We start from the raw sequence: 19137 nt of genomic DNA, 5'->3' as shown, positions 1-19137 counted from the left end.
TTGACCATTATGCCATCCAAGCCTGAATATCGCCTGTTTGCTTTTAATGAGGTAGCTCGCTGTACACTAAAGTACGCCCATGCAGAATGCAAAAAGAACATGCTGCCTGAGTCATCATCAAAGTCCTGCCTCGAATGAAGGCATCAATTCGCAGCAGCAGTGAGCATCGTCAAGTTCTTGCTGAGGCATCAACTTTAGGCAGGATGGCTCAGCAATACGTACCTGTACGTACTGCACAGCAAAAATTTGGCCTCAATTTCTCAATCGGTACGTACTCTTACTGATTGTGTACACTGCACAGACCAGCCATCAAATCTATATAACTCCCTCCTCCCGCCGCCATTTTACCTGTTTTCTTCTTTCTTCTTTAGCTCTTCTTTGCCTTTTGGCTTAGATCAAGTGTAGTATCTGTTCTTTTCAGTTTAATCTCTGAAAGATGCCTATTGGCATCACATTGATTATTCCTATTTTTGATCTCTAGGAGATGGACCTCTACGGCTTGCCGCATGCCCTCTCCACCGTGTCCCTGGTATTTCACTACCTCCAGGTGACGCAAACCCTTGATCTTTCATTGCTCAGCCTGACTTGCTCAGGCGTGTGAAGAAGGTGCTCCATGTGCTAAGACCGACATTTGTGTGGATTGAGTTGATGCCGTTGGAAGCTCGTGTTTGTGACATCGCGTCAATGCTCAAGGTCGAACGAAGCTTATTCTTGTGGGCGAGTTGTGCTCCAAATGTCAAGCCTGACCGCCTTCCATTTGCATGATTTTCAAGCTTCCTCATGCCTACGGCCATCAATGACATCGTGAAGCGTCCCAAACTGCCATTAAACTATTGAACTTCTTAAGCCGTGAAGAATTAATCATTTGCCAGCAAGACCCAGTCACCGTCGTAAGTAAAACTCTGATTTTTATTTTTCTTCTCGGTCGCCTTCTCCAGGGTGACGACGTCACAAATCGCGGGGCTTTATCCATCTGCCAAATTCAAAACTCACCACCAAATCATTGTTGCTTCAAAGGTAGGACTGGAGAATGCCGAACAATTGTGCGGGGGCTGCCGCTCAATTTTTTTAAAACTTGAAATCAATCATATCATTGCACCGTCGCTCACACATCTTCCAGATCCCAATTCTTAGCGGCTCAGACACATACCTCACCATGGATAGCGACACCAACATGGTTGAGGTCCCGGCCTCCCGCCTGCTCGACCCCCAGATCTTTGAGCACCTCAAGAACAAGATCGAAGAAGACCAGGAAGTCCGTGACCAAATGAGTCAGACAGTCCAGAAGCTCGACAGGGCCATCTCCTACGTCCAAGGTCTGCTGTCGCGCATCCACGCCACCCCGCGTCAACAGTGTGAGTCCTCAACCAGCGGCGGTTGGGCATGTCTGCAGTGGCCCGTATTCACCTGCGACTGACGTGTATTTCCAGACGGCCCCTTGTTGGCAGACGTCCAGGCGGGCATCCAGAAGGAAATCGAAGTCATTGGAGAGCTTCAAGAAATCGCCTCCAAGCATCCATACTACAAGTAGGCATCCATCTCCGTCCAGGCAATATCCTCTGACTCCTCGTCGCTAGGTACAACCAGAAGTGGAACCGCCAAGTTCAAAACGCCATCTTCACCGTCCTTCTCGCTGGGTGGTTGGGCGGTCTCACCTCAGATGGCAAGCCCGGCCCCATCGCCCGTCTCCTGACGCTCGAGGAAGTCGGCGAGATCTTCAAAGGTACCACCCCAAGGCTGCCTTCCAGGCACCCACGGCCGCCTCGCGCTAACCATCAGCAGTTCCTGTTAACCTCAAGGACCGCGACGCCTTCCACCTCACCATCGAGGAGTACCTCCTCGCGCTCACCGATCTGACCTCGGAGCTCTCCCGCCTCGCCACCAACGCCGTCACCCTCGCCGACTTTTCCATGCCCGTCGAGATCAGCAGTTTTGTCAAGGACCTTTTTGCCGGGTTCCAGTTGCTCAACCTCAAGAACGACATCCTCCGCAAGCGAGTCGACGCGGTCAAGTATGATGTCAAGCGTGTCGAGGATGTCGTGTACGACCTTTCGCTTCGCAACCTGATCCCGCAGAAGAAGGAGGCTGCTGGTGAGCCTAAGGCGTAGGATTTATCGCAGATGCGCATCGAAAGCAACTTTTGACGAGGCTGTTTCTAGAGGCCCCTCTAAAATGAGACAAACCTCTATCTTCATGAACCTAGGATTAGGACGACGTCGCATTGAATGTGATGCCTCAAAGAAATGCGGGCAGAATTCAAAGATGCTTCTCGATGACCCACTGTTGATACTTTCTGGATTTCTCAGGCCGGGGCTCTCTACGACATATGCTTGATGTGTTTCTCTACTACGGAAGCCGGGAGTCCATGGCCTCCTACCATCTTTACCCTGCTACATGTTGGTGCGATTCAACGTACAACAGTTCAGCGTTCCGGAGCATTCAGTTTTGAGGCATGAAATGCCCAATACTGAATACATATCGCTATAATTTTGATGAAAAAGATCATTTACTGCAAAAATGTGTTTGTGCCGCTATCACAATTGACCATCAAGTTGATCTGACGCTCGCGGAAAGCGGAACATTGGACGACTTGGATAGGAACAGTTGACCTTGCGGTTTCCTAAAAAAGAAACCTCCAGTAAATTACGCTGCTCAAACATCCTTTTAATGGCGGGCACTACTTACTTTCGAGCTTGTCACTCCTTCCACTTCCTCCGTTTGTCCCTTCCTGTGTCGTACGAACCGAAGGTGCTGGTAGGGTATGGGTCACGCAATCGTGTGGTCCAAGCGCTAGAGGGTACATATATGCGTTTGCCCCAATTGTCCCCAACCAACTATCACTGGATGTCAACATCCACCAATCCCCGATAGTCTAGTGGTGAGGATATCTGCTTGTCATTGAATTCCAAGGATTCGCAGGGGACCGGGGTTCAATTCCCCGTCGAGGAGTTTCTTTTTTTCTTTTTCGCTTTTTGCATCAATCACAGATGATTTCTGATGCTAGGTCAATTTTGTCTAAATCTATGAAAAAAAAATAAAAAAATAAAAAGCGAAAAGGACGCAGTGTGTGGGTTGTGGGTGTGATTCCGCAATGTTGACGGTGGTCGGCAACGTCAATGTTACATGAGCGAGATGTAAGCCGTCGGCTTGCTGCCAGCGACGCAAACCTCGATGAACAATTGGTAGAGGTATCAAGCGTCTATTGTATCAAGTCTACCGCAGGTTATGCCCGAAAGAAAATAAAAAACGAAGGTTTGTACCTCAGGAATAGTAAAACACATTCCCTTCCATCAACCTCCGTGCAGTCCTCGTCACTATACATCGATCGACCGAAAGCCCCTCTCCTTCCTCGTGAGCCCAAACCTGTACCTCCATGATTCCACTGCCGTGCTGTACTCGAATGGTGCGTTGAATTTCTTGAGCAGGGGCTTTCAAGGCATCCATAGATCCGACTTGTTCCCCCACCGGACTCGGCGTTCTTCTGGGCGTTGGCATGCCCTCCAGACCCGAATCCCGATTAGCAACACGGTGCGCCACGGTCCCCTCCGTAATCGCGGCATACGCCAGAGTGACGCCGCCCGTCAGTTGCAAACTCGGATGAGGCTTGCCCATGCTGTAAGCCTGTACTCGGATATCCGACGAATCTCTCTCATTACCGACTGGCGGCGAAACATACGCGAGCTTTGGAGTCCCTCTAACCAGACCAGCAGCCTCGAAGGTGCTGGCAAGCCCCATCTGTACAGCGCCTTGCCTCCGTATGACCTCGGCAACTTCGATGGACAGGGGAGAGTCTGGAGGCTGCCTCTTGACTTCCACAGGCAGACTCGCAGCATCAACGAGAACGAAGGGATTCGCAGAGTCGATCAAAGTCACATCTACCCCAAAGTCGCCAAGAGAAGTCACTCCTTCCACGAGGATCTGTTCGGACCGCTGTCCGCTGGGAAATAGCTTGTCAGTCATGCTACCCACCGGCTCGACGAAAGAAACCTTGATCTCGCTGCCGGGCCCCTTGACTCCCGGGATGAGACAATCTCCGTCCTCCTCTGCGTTTCCGTCTTCATCAACGTAGACTGTCTCCACAATGAGTTTTGACGTGTTGGTGTTGAATATCCGCACGTCGACTACCCGAGAACCGGGCATCGGGGTGACCAATCTCTCTTGCACTGCAAAGGGACCAACCCCTGAGCAGATATTGCCGCAGTTTCCACTAAGATCAACAGTCTCGCTTCCGACGGCCACTTGTACAAAGGTGTAATCGACATCCACGCCTGGTCTACTTGATGGCGAGACGACGGCGACCTTGGAGGTCACGCTGCTTCCGCCTCCGACACCGTCGATTTGGCGGGCATCGTTGTATCTGGAACCCATGGCTGCGAGGAGAGGTGTAGCCCATTCTGCTTCAGATGAAGGCAGGTGAGATCGATGGATGAAGAGGCCTTTGGACGTGCCGGCTCGCATCAGGACCGCGGGAAGGGAGTGTCTGACTCGGCGCTTTGTGGTTGCTGGTGTTATCGCCATAATTGGGATTGTGAAGGGGATATGAACGGGAAAGGGTTGCGGTAGGGTTGGATATGATATTTGGTGAAGGAGTCTTCGAGATCCAATAAGTGTGTTGTTGAATTTTATATTGAAGGGCATTTGTGAGGTTGTGGAATAGCGTTCAGTCTCATGCCAACTTTGAAAGAGAAGGGTACTCGGGTTTAAAAAAAGTCTGAGTGACAAGATGTTCTCCATCGAGAAAGCCTCGATATCACGCGCGGTTACTGCGTCTTAACAAGACTCTTCATCTTTGCCGTCCATCGCACGAGGGTGAGGCCGTGTCAGTGGCGTATAGCCGCGGGAGTCAAAGTGTCCCGCGGGAACGAGAAACACCACCCGCCAGTCAACCAAAACAGTGGAGCGTCAGCACTTTGTCCCCGGGTAAAAACTTGGTCAATGATAGTAACAATTTCTTTGGCACCTGATACACATCACATGTATGGATAGATCAGGAAAACATGCTGTCCAACGCGGATCCGTTGAGGCCAAAAAGTAGGTCGTCAAAGGAGGCCGAGCCACTGTCCCCTTCTGGCATCCCCTGGAACCATGTTTGGCTGCTCACAAAACCCGAGGGACCAGAGCCGAAAGTCTGATTTCCCGCTGAATGTGGGACTTGTTGCAATTGAATATCTGTTAGGGCCGGATCCGCTGAGGCTGCGTTAGGATCTTGACCTCTTGCAAAACTCTGAATGATTCCATCGATATCCGACCATCCCAATGGAGGTGTTTCGTTATCGAGTGCTGTCTGTGGCGCAGAGCTTTGGAATACTTGAGGCAAGCTATTCGTGCCTTCGGTGTTGTTCTGCGCGGTAGCCATGGCTAATCGCGTTCTTTTGCTGGCTTGTATGCGATCCCTGGGCTGTGCAGTTTGCCCCTCACAAAGACTTACACCCAGTCTCGTCATCAAGCCTTCAACTATCGTTTTGGCCCTCCTGACAGCCCAGTTCGTTTCTTGATTCTCACGAAAGACTGCCATGCAAGTTTCTAGACATTCTCGAGCCTCCGATTCTGTGCTTCGCTTGGCAGCGATCCGCACGTGTATCGTCGCCGCAACGTACGTGGCATACGAGATCAGATATGGCGCATGGCGCACGGAGAAAACCCTATCATAGACTCGAAGAACGCTCACTATGCTGTCGGCCGCAGACACACAGGTGATGAACGAGTTGACAGAGATGGAACGAGACGTGTTATACAGGTGTCCATCGGACACAAACGGGCGATTAAGAAGGATAGTAAGAACATGATACATGGCGCTGTATAGGTGTTAGATGGCCAAAAGCGTCGTAGGTCAGTAGATAGGGCTCCATGAAACTCACTGCAAGCTAAGAACATGCGGTGGCGGCACAACGTCATTTCTTTTGGGATCAAAGACAAGATGTGCTGGGAGTGCATCTTTCCAAGTCGCCAGCTTCGAGCTCAAGGTCTGTAACATTGTGGAAAGCTCTGCGGCGCTCTTGTCGAATGCTCGCTCTGTGTAGATGCAACTCAAAATGTCGCTCATGACGACTGAGAGACGGCACAGATACGTAAAGGTCGATACGCTGTAGGCGGGCGAACCAGGGTAGTTGGTGGCGTCGGTAGAGTAGGCAAACGGCTTCCAATTTTCGAACTCTTCGAACGTGTCGAGGAACTTGATCGGTACCAGAGTATCGGACTCTTTCAGGGACGCTGGACGCCCTTGATACAGACTCTGAATCTTGTCGACAACTAGTAATGTTTGTCAGTATACTTTAACCACTCGGCGTGAAGTTGCTTCTTACCGAATGCCCCCCAGAAGACCCGCCGTCGTATCTCTAGATCTTCGTCAGAGAATTTCCCTGTTGTTCCAAGACCTGGGGCATCTACATGCATGCCCAAGTCTATAATCATTCGGAACGCCAAACCAGCATACAACCAGGCGGCGCTTCTCTCATCTCCGAGCGCAAAAAGCGAATTTGTCATCACTAGCAAAGCTTGTATCGTGGTAATATCACTACTATCGAGCGCATCACCCAGTAATTTGCGGACACGCTCACGGAAGGCCCAGCCGGCGGTGCGAACATCATTAGGATCCCTCCGGACCTCCCTTCGAGGGCTAAACTTGGAAGCACCAAAGTAAATAGCGTTCAAGAGTATCTTGGAAAAGTACGGCCCATTACAGGCCATATCTCTCATGAAGGCAGGCCGGTAAGTGAGTAGAAAGGAGTGATGCTGGCGATTCCAATGCAAGGATAGGAGGTGCATGCCAAGCTCTGGATCTACACCGTCAAAATCAAGCGACCCCGCTCGATAATTGAACTCTTCAAGCTGACCTGGATTATGTTAGAGGAGTATCCTGTGATGGCCCGGAGCTTTGTCCGAGACTCCAGGGGATGTGACCCACGTTGTTTGGCTGTCTCTGCAACTAGGCCCTTCTCGATCCAGTCATCTGGCATTCGGGGGTGCAGGTCAGTTACCGAGAATCGCTCCTGAGGGTTCTCCTCGAATAAGGCACTGGTACGGCCATGGTAGCTTGAGACTCCATTTGCGGATACCACGATCCGGGATACATCTCCGCGATGGGAAGATGCCCGTTCCGCTGAGTTTTCCGGTCGTCGTGTCCTGGTAAGTGGGGGCGAGGGTGTCGAAGGATCATGGTCATCGGGGTTTGGTGAGGGGCCGGCGTCGTTGCGGTCCGCGGGAGTGAGATTACGGACGCTGTCATCCCGAGCACTTGTCGGAGTGTCTGCTTGCCGTCTCGTGCTCCTCAGAGCACCCTGTCTCTGCCGCCCGACGTGACGCCGTGGTGGTGTCGAGTGCAGGGTGTTGTCGTCAAGGCCAGCCAGAGGCTCATAGACACAGTCTTTGCCGTATGTCTTGCAGTTGGCACATGTAGGCTGTTCGTTATTGCACTTGATCTGAAGTCCGAGTTTATACCTCTATCCGGTGCTGCGACTTAGTTGGGTGACATACCTTGCGTCTTCGACAGAATGAGCATGCCTCGACGGCCCGCCTCCGGGGACGTCCGGCAGCTGTGGTGTCATTACCCGGTTTCGGACTCATGATGAGCTGAGCAGGCAGTGAGGGATAGTAGCCGTGGATGGCTTACTGATTGGCACGAGAATGTTTGCTTCGGGGTGTCGTGGTTTTGGGAGAAAGTGTCGGACGGCAGGCTTGCCGCGGGAAGAAAGTGCCGTTGAAGTGACTAACTTTGGCCGGGCCGCGGATGCGGGAAGCACACTGATTGGCCCGGTCTGAGCCCTTGCTTATCTATCCGCAACTCCATCTCCTTCCCGCGGGATCCTGAAAGCCGCCTCTGTCGAGAAGGAACGAGGAGTCGGGAGGATCACGAACCAGGGGTGCGTTTGATTTTCAATGACTAGAACCACCTAATTTTATCTTCCAATTGATCCGCGTGATCGCCTCTCGCCAGTCACGCCATGAAGACCTCCTACGGCACACCGTCATCCCGGCGACGCACCCGCTGGCTATTTTCAACTGCTTTTCTATGTGGTTCAACCATTTCTCTTGCATAAACTTCGAACAACTTGTTCCGACTATCAGTCATAGTTCTAGTACTTCAAATGACCATGGCATCGCTTTCTTCGACTGATTCACCCGGTGGTATGGTCATTACCACAGCCCCGACAGAAAGGAGGTCTAGTCTGGCTGCCAAGCGCAAAATCTCGCCAGGGATATCTCTAGTCTCAGGCGGAATTGCTGGAGCTGTTGAAGCTTCAACTACAGTAAGTAAAGATTGCCCGGTCTCAGTACAGTTTCGATGAGGACCTAGCTCACTGACTTCAATTCCGACAAGTATCCCTTTGAATTCGCAAAGACGAGAGCGCAGCTCCACTCGACAGGCACCAAGAACCCATTTGCAGTACTGCTTCAAGTTGCTCGACAGGATGGTCCGAAAGCCATCTACACAGGCTGCTCAACCCTTATAATTGTAAGTATTCTTGATATGTTGGCTGCGTTACATTCTCACCTTTTCACAGGGGACGACATTTAAAGCCGGAGTTCGCTTCCTGTCATTCGACTCTATCAGAAACTCTTTGATGGATAGCGAAGGTCACTTGACTCCGGCGAGGGGTATTCTGGCAGGTATGATTGCCGGATGCGTAGAGAGTGTTGTGGCGGTAACACCAACTGAGAGAGTCAAGACAGCACTGTAAGTGGGATCAACAACTCTCGATCTAGACGACTACTCAATTCGAGAACGCCAAGTTCGCGCATGTGACTAACCGAGAGAGTAGTATTGATGATGCAAAGTCTGGCGCACGAAAGTACGCCGGTGGGACGAATGCATTGATAACAATGGCGAAAGAGCATGGATTCGCAGAAGTATATCGAGGCCTTGTTTCTACTACGTTGAAGCAGTCCGCCACTTCAGCGGTACGTATGGGCTCGTATAATGTGCTCAAAGAACAGTCCAAGCAGCATGGCCTGCCGAATACTTCACTAGTCACGTTCGGATCGGGATCAATCGCTGGGATCGTCACTGTCTACGCCACGCAACCCTTCGACACTATCAAGACTAGAGCACAGTCAGCTCGTGGGGCTGGAACACTGGAAGCGCTTCGCATGGTGCTTTCAGAGAGGGGTGTTAGGGGCTTGTGGAGTGGGAGCACTATGAGACTTGGTCGTCTGATTCTGAGTGGGGGCATTGTTTTCACTGTATACGAGAAAGTTGCTGGTATTTTGAGCCGTTGAAAGATTTTGGTGTAGGTGGGCGAAGTGCTATAGGGAAATGCGGCACTAAATACACCTTTTATTAGTAGAAGAACATGCTTCTCTCACATCAGTATCACTAGAGTCTTCAAAGGAAGAAAAAGTGAAAGTCAAGGAGTATTTAGCGAGCTCCTTGGGATCCACGCATTCTTCAATCATTGCGCCTCCTGGTCAACTGCAATTGTCCCCCCATCCGTACCAACCTCAGGAACCCGTGATCAGGTCTAGTATAGTCTTTTATCTCTGGCGGACACTTCTGTCTTCCGAGAGACATGACTCATGAGACTGGCTCAAGGTTACTGGAGGCAAGTTGAATACGGATGAGTTGTAGTCAGCTGCAGGCAGTAGCACAGCAGAAGATGCAGTGGCGACACGGGAGACGGGAATAGTCGAAAAGCGAGAGGGGATCTTAGGGAATTCAACATTATTAGATACACTTGGATTCACTGTTATCTTCTACGTGAAAGAAGCCTACGCCGTGCCGAATCCTCTAGCTGACTTCCCGCGGGAGCAGGCCGCTTAGTCGCGTTCCCGTCTCACCCTTGCACGGATCATGAACTATGGTGACGCGGGGTAGTCTGGAGTCCCCGGATTGCCAAGTTTCCTATACAAGCTCACAGATATATTCGTTCACTAGTCTTCGTCGTACAAGTATAAAGCTATGTCATAGGCCGAAGGAATGAGAAATATCACAAACTCAACGACATCAACCGCGGTCGTTGACAATTTGTAGCTTCTGCAAACTTGGCCCAGCCTCACCACCACTTCTTCCAAGAAAGCAATCATGGTATCCAACAATGACAGTCGAGCGGTAGAGTGTGCTGGCAAAGATGTCACCAAGTTTCAAGAGCTCGAGGACCCCAAGTCTTCTGATCCCTCAGAGGAGAAGCTTGACCAGCAATACGACACAACCCCCAGAGATACCCAGAGCCGTTTCGAACATCTCCGAGAATTGAGCGATAACGAAATGGCAAAGTTGAACAAGAGCGTTGTACGAAAGATCGACATGAGAATGATGCCATGCATAACACTCATGTTTCTCATGAGGCAAGTCAAGCACTGTTGGGGGTTCAACAAAGCGGCCACGAACTAACACGATATCAACTCCTTAGCTATCTCGACCGCATTAATGTTTCCAACGCAAGACTAAGTGGGATGCAGGATAACCTCAACATGTCAGACACCATGTGGAACTTGGGTATTTCAACCTTTTACATCGGATACCTCATTGGGCAATTGCCTGGCAACTTGTGGCTGGCTAAAGCAAACCCAAGATGGTTTCTACCCTCAACCATGATAGCTTGGGGAGCGGCAACCATTTGCACTCCCGCCCTCAAGAGGTCAGTGAGAAATTCAGACAAATAACACGCATGAGGTGCACTGACTCCCAATTCCAGTGGTGCCGGTTTCGCCGCTCTGCGATTCTTCACCGGCCTGGCTGAAGCGCCATTCTTTCCGGGCATAACTTTGAGTATGTGCAACATCATCTCCCACAATAGCTAGCATTCGATCATTGCTGACGTTGACTAGTGACATCCTCCTGGTACACCAAGGAGGAAAGTCCTCTCAGGATGGCCATTTGGCATGCGGGAAACACCATATCCAACATAATCTCAGGCTTCCTTGCGGCAGGAATCCTCACTACAATGGGTGGTGTCTCGGGCCTATATTCCTGGCAGTGGTTCTTCCTCATCGAAGGCATCATAACGTTCCTGGTGGCTTTCTCTGCCTTCGTATTACTGCCAGACTGGCCCCACAACACGCGTTTCCTGACCCCTGAGGAGAGAGATATGGCGCAGTACCGTATTCTATGCTCCAATGGAGGTAAGGAGGAAGCTACAGGAGGCACCTGGGACGGTCTCAGAGACGCCGTCAAGGATCCATTCACCTGGATTTTCTGCCTTCTACACTTCTCCCTGGTAACGGCCCAGAGTTTCAAAGACTTTTTCCCATCGGTAAGTTAGCCCCCTGTTCTGCAAGTGTAATCTTGAGTTCCAAAGTAGACACAACTGACCTTGCCTAGATCGTCAACACCTTCGACTTTGGTGAGCTTACAACATACTTCATCCAGGCTCCCCCATATGCATTCGCTTTCATGTTTTCCTACGCCGTTGCCTGGTCTTCAGGTCGAAACCAGGAGTCTTTCTGGCATATAGTTCTGCCTACAGTTGTCAGTGCGGTCGGCTGTGCAATACTGATCTCTACCGTAAATGTTGGAGCTCGCTACTTTGGTCTTTTCCTCCTTATTTCTGGCACGTACAGCGGCCTAAACTTACAGTTGTCGTGGGAAACAACTGTCGTCCCCGCCCCTCGAAGCAAGAAGGCCGCTCTAATTGCAATTGCGAACTGCATCAGCCAAGTCAGCCACTGGTTCAGTCCCTACTTCTGGCCGCGTTCGCAAGAGCCGTTCTACAGACTAGGTGGCGGTCTTGTACTGGTGGGTTGTGGTCTGGTTGTAACGTCAGCTGGCCTGGCAAAGTGGCGTGCGACTCGGCTGAATAAGAAATTGGATGAAGCTGAGGGCTACTCAGAGAGCTCGGGGGTTGAAAGGGGTTGGAGATATGCGCACTGAGAGAAACATGAGATTGAGAACGAGCCGGTATTGTTACTTTTGCTCTCCCATGTATGTGTCTCTGGGGTTCCTGAGCCGAAAATGTTCCAGTCTTCAATTCCAAGAGAAATCAGGCAGCCTGCAGCTGCATCATACTTCGCAAGGTGTGGTCGACTCACAGATCACCGATAATGGAAGCGTTGGAGATCGCCAGCTGCGTGTGTCGTTGATCATGCAGGGGTTCGGTAAAAATAGGCAAAATGTCAAACCAGCTGAGATGACTGTCGCATTAGCTGCAATGCGTCTGCATACAGTCGTCTAAAAGCTTCCCCACCTCTCTCTTTGGCTAGGAACGTCCACCTATCAGGCCACCAAATACCGCAGCCGTAAGCCATGTGGCTCATCCAGACCCAGACTCTGAGGCTTCATGCCTTTATGCCTCCAGACCTGCCACCATACGCCATACTATCTCACACCTGGGGACCCGGAGAGGTGACTTTCCAGGAGTTCCCAGATCTCGAAGCCGCTAAAGGAAAAGCCGGCTATATCAAGATCCAGAAGACATGCGAGCTCGCTAGGAGAAACGGTCTGGAATGGGCATGGGTGGACACCTGCTGCATCGACAAGTCCTCAAGTGCCGAACTCTCAGAGGCGATCAACTCAATGTTCGAGTGGTACGAGCTCTCAGCTGTCTGCTTCGCTCATCTCGCGGACCTGCCGGTTGAGTCCCCCACGCTATGGATGTCCGAGTCTGGCGTTTACAAGCGCGCGTGTCGTTGGTTCGAACGTGGCTGGACCCTCCAAGAGCTCATTGCGCCCAAGAGGTTGGAGTTCTTCGACTGTGAATGGAACTCGCGCGGATTCAAGACCGACAGCTCCGTCCTGCGGCAATTGTCGGCCATGACCGGGATACATGGCAAGACTGCCCGAGTACTGAAGAACAGCGCAGCAATCACCGAGGTTTCCATCGCCGAGAGAATGTCTTGGGCGTCAAAGAGGCGCACAACACGGGTCGAAGACATGGCCTACTGCTTACTTGGTCTCTTCCGCGTCAACATGCCCTTACTTTATGGGGAAGGGTCACGAGCTTTCATGCGGCTTCAGGAAGAGATTCTTAAGAACAGTACCGATATGTCACTCTTCTGCTGGACCGCGCCGCCGGAAGCCTCGCAGCCGTACCGCGGATTGCTGGCCCGACATCCCTCGGAGTTTGCGTCGTGGTACGACACAGAATCCACCTCGCGAAAGTCCATCAGTTGGGCCATGTGCGAGCAAGAGAAGGAGTTTTCTTCAACAAACAAAGGGATTCGCATGGACGCGACCTTGGCAAGTTTCTTTGTTCATGGCGAGAACAGGACGTGCCTTAGATGTACGCTCTTCCCGGACGATTACGTCGTCTTCATACCGCTGCGATACCACCGGGACAATATCTACGTAAGAGAGCTTCCTACCACTATCATTCCCTCGCGCACAACAAGACACGAGCAGGAAACCATATACATCGCAAAGGACGTGGATGAGCGTATGTCAATCAATCTGCAGGCAAAGATGTCGGAGGCTTTGAGTATCGACAGGTCTCTACTTCCGGCCCACTTCTCGTTGGAAGTTACCGAAACCTGGCCCAAGAACCTGTGGCAACCTCAGCGACAGCAGTATGCCCTACCCGGATCTAAACTATTTAGCTGCATCACTTCATACAGCGTCTATTTTGGAACCGTCCAGGTCGGTGATGTGTGTCTCATTTGCCAGCGGCATTCTTCTGCACTGCAGCCTTTGCGTTACGCCTTAATCCCTTTGCAAGAAGCAACCGGCCGTGCCGGCATTATATCGCAGATAAAAGATCATGAGAGCAGTGGTGCAGGAGGACAGCCTGTTGAAGCTTTTAGTCTGATGGAGCAATTCATCATTGATGGTCGTCAGGCAGTGGACCTTTGGCACGGAGATGTCAGCTTCTCACTTTTCGTAACACGACACTCTGAGACTGAGGGGAGTGCGAACAAACTCTTTTTGAAGGTAACTTCCTTCCAAGATCTTCTTCATCCATTACCTGTCAGAGAAACAAAACCCATCTCTATCGGCGATAGTAAGGGGCCAGGTCATCGCCTCGAACGTGCTCCTCAGATAGGAGGAGACGGCGCTGTGGTGCAGCCACCGAAACGATCCGATATCGCGGAAGCGGAGCGGGAAAACTCAGGGTAATCCAGATTGAGTACATCTACTATACACATTGTAAATTTCGAAGCGTAAACTCTTCCAGCCGATGCTCCACTATACTCTACTCCAGCATGACAGCCATCCAAACCATCATTCCGAACTCATCGAGACCCTCACACCACTTTGCGACTCGAGACACAAGATGTTCCTCCTGGCTTCGATCTCCAGAGTCCACCCCCAGAGCCCTTCTAGCCTTTCGAAGATCCTGGATGCTCAGGACCCTATCATCGCCAGACACGGCTTGCATCTTCCTATATCTCGCAGACCACTCATCACCAGACACAGTTTCCCATAAATCTCTCCCCGAGGGCAGTGGCAAGAGACTATAGCCGCCGCAGTCCGCCGGTTCCTCGGCATTCAGGTCCACGTCCATCAAAAGCTCAATGCCAAATAAAAGGCAGATTGTCCTTTAATCCATCCTGTTAGCGAAAATTCTCAGAATAATGCGATCTAGTAAAACCTGCCTCCTGGTACTCTCGCGGAGGACCCAGCCTCGACGGTCCAGCTTGAGTCTCTTGGCTAGGTCGAGCTCGTAATCTAGTGTCATGTGCAGCGATCTCGCTAGCAGCTACTCGAGTCAGTAAGAGCACTGTGCTGTCTCCTGGCATCTTACATTAGGCAATGCTAGTAGCGCTTTGATATCGTGTTCTGGTATTGATTGGAGGTCATTTGCTTGGAGCAGCAGATATATGACGACGGCCTGGAGAGCTTGTAACAGCTGTTCGCAGTCATAGGAAGAATGCTTCTCAAACCAAACGTTAGCCAGTGAGACGTCAACTCGTTATTGGATGCGAAACTCCCACCTCACGCCTGATCTTGCCTACTTCACTGTAGATGCTCCTCCACACGAAAGCAGCACTTCCTGGAGTCCTCTGATCGAAGCTTTGAACGAGGTTGCAACATATGGCTAGCGGTTCTGGAAGGCACTGGTGAAGCTCCTTGCCGCAACACCGAGTTGTTGACGCCAATCCATCGATGACACAGGGTGGGAATATGAAAGGCGGCAGCCGACCACCCTTGACCATCATAATTGGATAACACAGTATCTGGCCGAGGAGCACTCTAGCTGTGAAACACGTTGCCACGGTTTTAGTGATTCGTGGGGCGAGGGGTTTGTCTTGATAGAATGGCCGGACTTTTCTTGCCGGGCAGTCCCTGAAAGCCCTGTGCAACTGGATTTCACTTGAAGGGGTTCCGTGATCTTCATAGGCCGAATGTTCCATGGCGCCCAAAGCAACCAGGTCCTCTGGTATGAATAGGTGCGAGCTACTTCGCTGCCACGGAACTCCAACGCCGTCAAGCACCGTCTGGCGTTGTTGAGGTAAGTCGAAGCTCAAGGAGAAAGGGGCCGGATCTAGGAGTTGCCTCTGAAGACCAAGCTCAGAGTCTACAGAAATTCCAACAGTCTCTGTCGATAAGAGATTCGTCCAGTCCATTGATGGTTCCCGGTCGGGACGGAAGTGGACCTCTGGAAGCAGGCCTGCTTGCTCGTTCTCAACGCGGACCCGTGATTCCGTGCCCGTGGGTGACTGATCCAGCCCTCCCTGAACACTGCGGTCATTGATCAATTCGACTGGACGTAGTAACCGGTATCCAGCTGATTGCTTCGGCACGTGGTCGTATCTGCACCTCAAATCCCTTTCCTCGCACCGCCGGCATGGTGTCCCGAGTGAACACCGCGCTTTACTGGTCCGGCATAGAACGCAAGATTTCTTTCGACTGGTAGCCAACGTCATTCCGAATTGAACCCCAAGGAAATAAATTATCTGGTCCCGTAGGCAGAAAGATGAGGGCAAGTTGCGCGGAGAATCTAAGTTCATCTTGACCTGGTTCAATCTGTCGGTTTGTCATCACTCCGCGGAGTTCCAGCCAATCAGTGATGACCGGCTTGCCAAGTCCGGAAGCCACCCCACTACGCCGCTCCTCGGGACGGATGGTGCTATTACGGGCGCAATCTAAAGTTCGACTGAGAGACTTCTTGGGTTGAAGCGATATCTTGGCCCGGTAATAGTATGAAGCCGCACATACGCATGTTCGGAGTTCCGTCGAATCGGAGATTTCATTTGTGAAGCAGGCGTTGAATTAACTGCATCATGCCCGCCGGTGGCCGCTTATAAGAGCCGCTAGATGTCATTGGTAGACTACCTGGTTGAAGGTCAATGGGCTCTTAGAAGATATAAAGAATGATGCCGTGAGAGCCGAATTACTGTTCAAAAACATCATCGCAATCTCAACCACCATCGTTTGCTGAATAGAAGACTTACAATAAACTCATACTAATCTTTCCCTTCACCCAAACCTCTGAACAGCAGTCATGGCTCCCATCAGAGTAGGCATCATCGGACTATCCGCCAAGGAGGCAGTAATGGGCCCTGGAGCTTGGGGCTCCATCGCCATCCTCCCCTCCTTCAAGAAATCGCCAGACTACGAGATCGTCGCCCTCTGCAACTCCTCCGCGGAAGCAGCCCGCCGCTCCATCGAGATGCACAAGCTCCCGAGCACGACCAAAGCCTACGGCGACGTCGAACAGCTAGCCAGCGACCCGGACGTCGACCTCGTCGTCGTCAGCGTCGTCGTGACCAAGCACCTCGCAGTCACTCTCCCCGCGCTTGCCAACAAGAAGCAAGTCTTTGTCGAGTGGCCTCTTGGTGCTTCGGCCCAGGAGGCAGAACAGCTTACGCAGCTGGCCAAGTCCGGGGGCCTCAAGACTATCGTTGGTCTTCAGGGTCGCTCCGATGCTCTCACTCTCAATTTGAGGGATATTGTTAAGAGTGGTGAGATTGGTGATATCAAGAGCACTTCTGTTGTCGGTACGCTCCCCTACTATCCTCCCGGCTTCTGGGTTGAGGGCACGGAGTACTACCTCGACATCAAAACCGGAGGTAACGCGTTCCACATCGGCTTCGGGCACTGTAAGTCACTCCAGCTTTGTTGTCAACTTTGGTTGAATTTTTGATGCTGGCGACTGATCTTTTCCTGGAACACAGTCCTGGACTCGTTCACAAATGTTGTCGGCGACTTCGACCTCAGCAGCCTGTCCTCCGTCCTCAAGAGCGACGTCGACACCGTGCAACTCTACAAAGCCGACAGAAGCAGCTTGATCAACGCTTCGTATCCAAAGTCCTCCCCCGACCACATCTTGGTCCAAGGCATTCTGCAAAACGGGGCACCGGCCTCGCTTACCTTCCGAACCACTCCGGCCGCAGCTAGTGAGGTCGGCGCTCGCTGGATCATCAGCGGCACCAAGGGCGAGATCGAGGCAGTCTGGGACGGAGGTCAGTGGCAAATCCACAACCTTAGCAAGAGCCTCAAGTACAAACTGCTCGAAGGGGAAGAGCAAAGGGTTACTCTCGAGAGCGGCAAGCTTCCCGCGGGACTTGAGGTTTCGGCCACGGGATTGAACACGGCTCTCGTCTTTGATGCCTTTTCTAAGGGCGATACTTCGCGGTATGCGGATTTCGAGACGGCTCTGAAGAACCACATCTTGTTGGAGGAGATTCTGAAGGTGTCGGGATACAAGTATTGAGACAGTACTTGCTTATCTTCTTGGTTCCTGTGGACGATGCAAGGTGGTAGCTGATCGTCACATTGGGCAATGATGATGCAGCCTCAGGGTCTTCGCCACTCATAGATACTATCCGAACATGGCTACTATTCTTTCATACTTGACGTTGTGAACGAGAAGTGATCTGAAGTTGACCGCCGGTGGGCCGCAGTACGATTTCGGCACCGATGCCGACGCCGGCGTTGGCGCCCGAAATGTGGATCCCGTGACAAATCTCCTCCGAGGATCTGACTCGGAGCAAGTGCCGAGACTTCACGACTTCATTCACATTAACGAACAGCTCACAGTCGAATTCTTGTTCGCAAGCTCGATTGTCGTTGACCGAAGCTACTCGTTCTGTTGCAGGTCAAGCCCAAGTAACACAGAACGACCATCATTCAACATGAGAGAAGAAGACTTGCAAGGTCAGCCCTACATCCCCAACAACACATAGCTCGTAGACTTACACCCAATCCAGGATCCGGAGGTGCAATCGCCGGTGCGCCAGAAGGATTGACAACCCCAAGCGCAGACAAGGCCAAACACATCGCCATCCTAGACACAGATGTAATGGTCACAGCCGTCCAAACCCTCTACGGGCAATACTACAGCGCCCAATACATCAAACGCCTCACCGCCGCGGCGACCCGCATCGCAGCCTCCCACCTCGCCACCTTTACGACCTGGGACGTCGTCGCAGGCCACTACCCCAACCCGGCAGACGTCGACGCCATTCTCATCACGGGCTCCATCGCCGCCGCCTACGACACGGAGCCCTGGGTCCTCGCCCTCGGCGACTTCATCCGCCGCGTCTACGAGCACCATCCCACCGTCCGCATCTTTGGCACCTGCTTCGGCCACCAGCTCATCGGCAAAGTCCTCCTCGAGCCTCACGGCGCCATCGTGGAAAAGGATCCCAACGGGTACGAGTTTGGCGTCCAGACAATCTCGTTGAATCCGAAACTCGTCGAGGATTTTCCCTGCCTAGCCGCCCTCGCGCCCATATCGACAGACTCAAACCAGACCGCAGACTCCCTTTCATCACCCCCTCACGGCCTTCGACTGCAAATGTGCCACGGCGACCACGTAGCCCTCTGCCCGCCACCGAACCCCCCTCTCCCAGGAATCTGGCAAAACATCGGCGGCAGCGCGCACTGCAGAGTCCAGGGCCTCTACGAGCCCTTCCGGGTCCTCACGATCCAGCCTCATTTCGAGTGCGACCAGGTCATCATGGAAGAGACCATTAAGCACTTTTACACGCCCGCCAAGGGCTTCTCTCCAGAGTTTTTGCAGCGCGCGTTCGATGCGACGAGGAGGGAGGACGACGCGGGGGTTGCTGCGGAGTGGGTGTTTCGATTCTTGGTTGGGATCTGATGCCTTGGGGTATGTTCTATATTTACCTTTCATGGACGTATTCAGAAGAAAGACAAGAAATGATTATGTCGCGAGTGATATTTGGATGATTGGTCTTCTTGATCATGATGGGTTGTGGCACATTGCGAGGTTGTGGTTCAAGGGGTTCCGATAGAGCCCTGTCACAAATGCGGCCCAAGTTGTAGAAGTCTCTCGGAATTCTAGGAATGGAAGAAGCATG

General features: G+C 52.0%; 9 protein-coding genes and 1 non-coding gene across 10 annotated transcripts; 7 read left to right on the top strand and 3 right to left on the bottom strand.

Annotated features, from left to right (window-relative positions):
* Positions 1–1156: 1156 nt before the first annotated feature.
* On the top strand, positions 1157–2108 carry BDP55DRAFT_723260 (translin; the record flags this gene model as incomplete). Its single annotated transcript, XM_060578719.1, has 4 exons — positions 1157–1355; positions 1431–1527; positions 1578–1723; positions 1783–2108. The coding sequence occupies 4 exons, from the start codon at positions 1157–1159 to the stop codon at positions 2106–2108; spliced, it is 768 nt and encodes a 255-aa protein (XP_060436534.1).
* Positions 2109–2861: 753 nt separating this feature from the next.
* BDP55DRAFT_t25 lies at positions 2862–2949 on the top strand. Its single transcript has one exon. It is a non-coding gene; the product is annotated as a tRNA-Asp (tRNA).
* Positions 2950–3261: 312 nt separating this feature from the next.
* Positions 3262–4518, bottom strand: BDP55DRAFT_540128 (PrpF protein; the record flags this gene model as incomplete). The annotated part of the gene is made up of 2 exons (XM_060568095.1): positions 3262–3428; positions 3471–4518. The coding sequence occupies 2 exons, from the start codon at positions 4516–4518 to the stop codon at positions 3262–3264; spliced, it is 1215 nt and encodes a 404-aa protein (XP_060436533.1).
* A 469-nt stretch (positions 4519–4987) lies between these two features.
* On the bottom strand, positions 4988–7563 carry BDP55DRAFT_539909 (fungal-specific transcription factor domain-containing protein; the record flags this gene model as incomplete). Its single annotated transcript, XM_060568073.1, has 5 exons — positions 4988–5795; positions 5859–6249; positions 6303–6833; positions 6905–7418; positions 7474–7563. The coding sequence occupies 5 exons, from the start codon at positions 7561–7563 to the stop codon at positions 4988–4990; spliced, it is 2334 nt and encodes a 777-aa protein (XP_060436532.1).
* Positions 7564–7673: 110 nt separating this feature from the next.
* BDP55DRAFT_644126 (tricarboxylate transporter) lies at positions 7674–9591 on the top strand. Its single transcript, XM_060573567.1, has 4 exons — positions 7674–8246; positions 8309–8452; positions 8502–8674; positions 8760–9591. Exons 1-4 carry the CDS (start codon positions 8085–8087, stop codon positions 9214–9216), a joined length of 936 nt encoding a protein of 311 aa, XP_060436531.1. The 5' UTR covers positions 7674–8084; the 3' UTR covers positions 9217–9591.
* Positions 9592–9789: 198 nt separating this feature from the next.
* BDP55DRAFT_644122 (major facilitator superfamily transporter) lies at positions 9790–12062 on the top strand. The gene is made up of 5 exons (XM_060573566.1): positions 9790–10281; positions 10347–10574; positions 10632–10705; positions 10765–11189; positions 11258–12062. Exons 1-5 carry the CDS (start codon positions 10019–10021, stop codon positions 11804–11806), a joined length of 1539 nt encoding a protein of 512 aa, XP_060436530.1. The 5' UTR covers positions 9790–10018; the 3' UTR covers positions 11807–12062.
* Positions 12063–12149: 87 nt separating this feature from the next.
* BDP55DRAFT_644120 (HET domain-containing protein) lies at positions 12150–14026 on the top strand. Its single transcript, XM_060573565.1, has one exon. The coding sequence runs from the start codon at positions 12179–12181 to the stop codon at positions 13982–13984; it is 1806 nt and encodes a 601-aa protein (XP_060436529.1). The 5' UTR covers positions 12150–12178; the 3' UTR covers positions 13985–14026.
* A 359-nt stretch (positions 14027–14385) lies between these two features.
* On the bottom strand, positions 14386–15789 carry BDP55DRAFT_644118 (uncharacterized protein). Its single transcript, XM_060573564.1, has 2 exons — positions 14803–15789; positions 14386–14741 (listed from the first exon to the last, which is right to left on the bottom strand). Exons 1-2 carry the CDS (start codon positions 15733–15735, stop codon positions 14577–14579), a joined length of 1098 nt encoding a protein of 365 aa, XP_060436528.1. The 5' UTR covers positions 15736–15789; the 3' UTR covers positions 14386–14576.
* Positions 15790–16313: 524 nt separating this feature from the next.
* On the top strand, positions 16314–17824 carry BDP55DRAFT_571433 (oxidoreductase family protein; the record flags this gene model as incomplete). The annotated part of the gene is made up of 2 exons (XM_060570747.1): positions 16314–16911; positions 16987–17824. 2 exons carry the CDS (start codon positions 16314–16316, stop codon positions 17523–17525), a joined length of 1137 nt encoding a protein of 378 aa, XP_060436527.1. The 3' UTR covers positions 17526–17824.
* A 289-nt stretch (positions 17825–18113) lies between these two features.
* Positions 18114–18917, top strand: BDP55DRAFT_540098 (class I glutamine amidotransferase-like protein; the record flags this gene model as incomplete). Its single annotated transcript, XM_060568092.1, has 1 exon — positions 18114–18917. The coding sequence occupies one exon, from the start codon at positions 18114–18116 to the stop codon at positions 18915–18917; it is 804 nt and encodes a 267-aa protein (XP_060436526.1).
* Positions 18918–19137: the final 220 nt, after the last annotated feature.

The sequence above is a fragment of the Colletotrichum godetiae genome, assembly GCF_030913485.1.
Source record: "Colletotrichum godetiae strain CBS 193.32 chromosome Unknown BDP55scaffold_2, whole genome shotgun sequence".
NCBI classification, from domain to species: Eukaryota; Fungi; Ascomycota; class Sordariomycetes; order Glomerellales; family Glomerellaceae; genus Colletotrichum; species Colletotrichum godetiae.
Note: the sequence above shows the minus strand (reverse complement) of the source record. Positions and strands in the feature narration are given on the sequence as shown.

What these genes read in the sequence shown, in the direction of transcription:
- BDP55DRAFT_644126 (XM_060573567.1), top strand. Translation starts at nt 8,085, where the DNA reads ATGACCATGGCATCGCTTTCTTCGACTGATTCACCCGGTGGTATGGTC. An exon ending in CTGTTGAAGCTTCAACTACA is followed by an intron (nt 8,247 to 8,308) that starts GTAAGTAAAGAT and finishes ACTGACTTCAAT; the next exon opens with TCCGACAAGTATCCCTTTGA. An exon ending in GAGAGAGTCAAGACAGCACT is followed by an intron (nt 8,675 to 8,759) that starts GTAAGTGGGATC and finishes CCGAGAGAGTAG; the next exon opens with TATTGATGATGCAAAGTCTG.
- BDP55DRAFT_644122 (XM_060573566.1), top strand. Translation starts at nt 10,019, where the DNA reads ATGGTATCCAACAATGACAGTCGAGCGGTAGAGTGTGCTGGCAAAGAT. An exon ending in TGCACTCCCGCCCTCAAGAG is followed by an intron (nt 10,575 to 10,631) that starts GTCAGTGAGAAA and finishes TCCCAATTCCAG; the next exon opens with TGGTGCCGGTTTCGCCGCTC. An exon ending in TCAAAGACTTTTTCCCATCG is followed by an intron (nt 11,190 to 11,257) that starts GTAAGTTAGCCC and finishes GACCTTGCCTAG; the next exon opens with ATCGTCAACACCTTCGACTT.
- BDP55DRAFT_644120 (XM_060573565.1), top strand. Translation starts at nt 12,179, where the DNA reads ATGTGGCTCATCCAGACCCAGACTCTGAGGCTTCATGCCTTTATGCCT.
- BDP55DRAFT_644118 (XM_060573564.1), bottom strand. Translation starts at nt 15,735, where the DNA reads ATGACGTTGGCTACCAGTCGAAAGAAATCTTGCGTTCTATGCCGGACC. An exon ending in TAGGCAAGATCAGGCGTGAG is followed by an intron (nt 14,742 to 14,802) that starts GTGGGAGTTTCG and finishes TGGTTTGAGAAG; the next exon opens with CATTCTTCCTATGACTGCGA.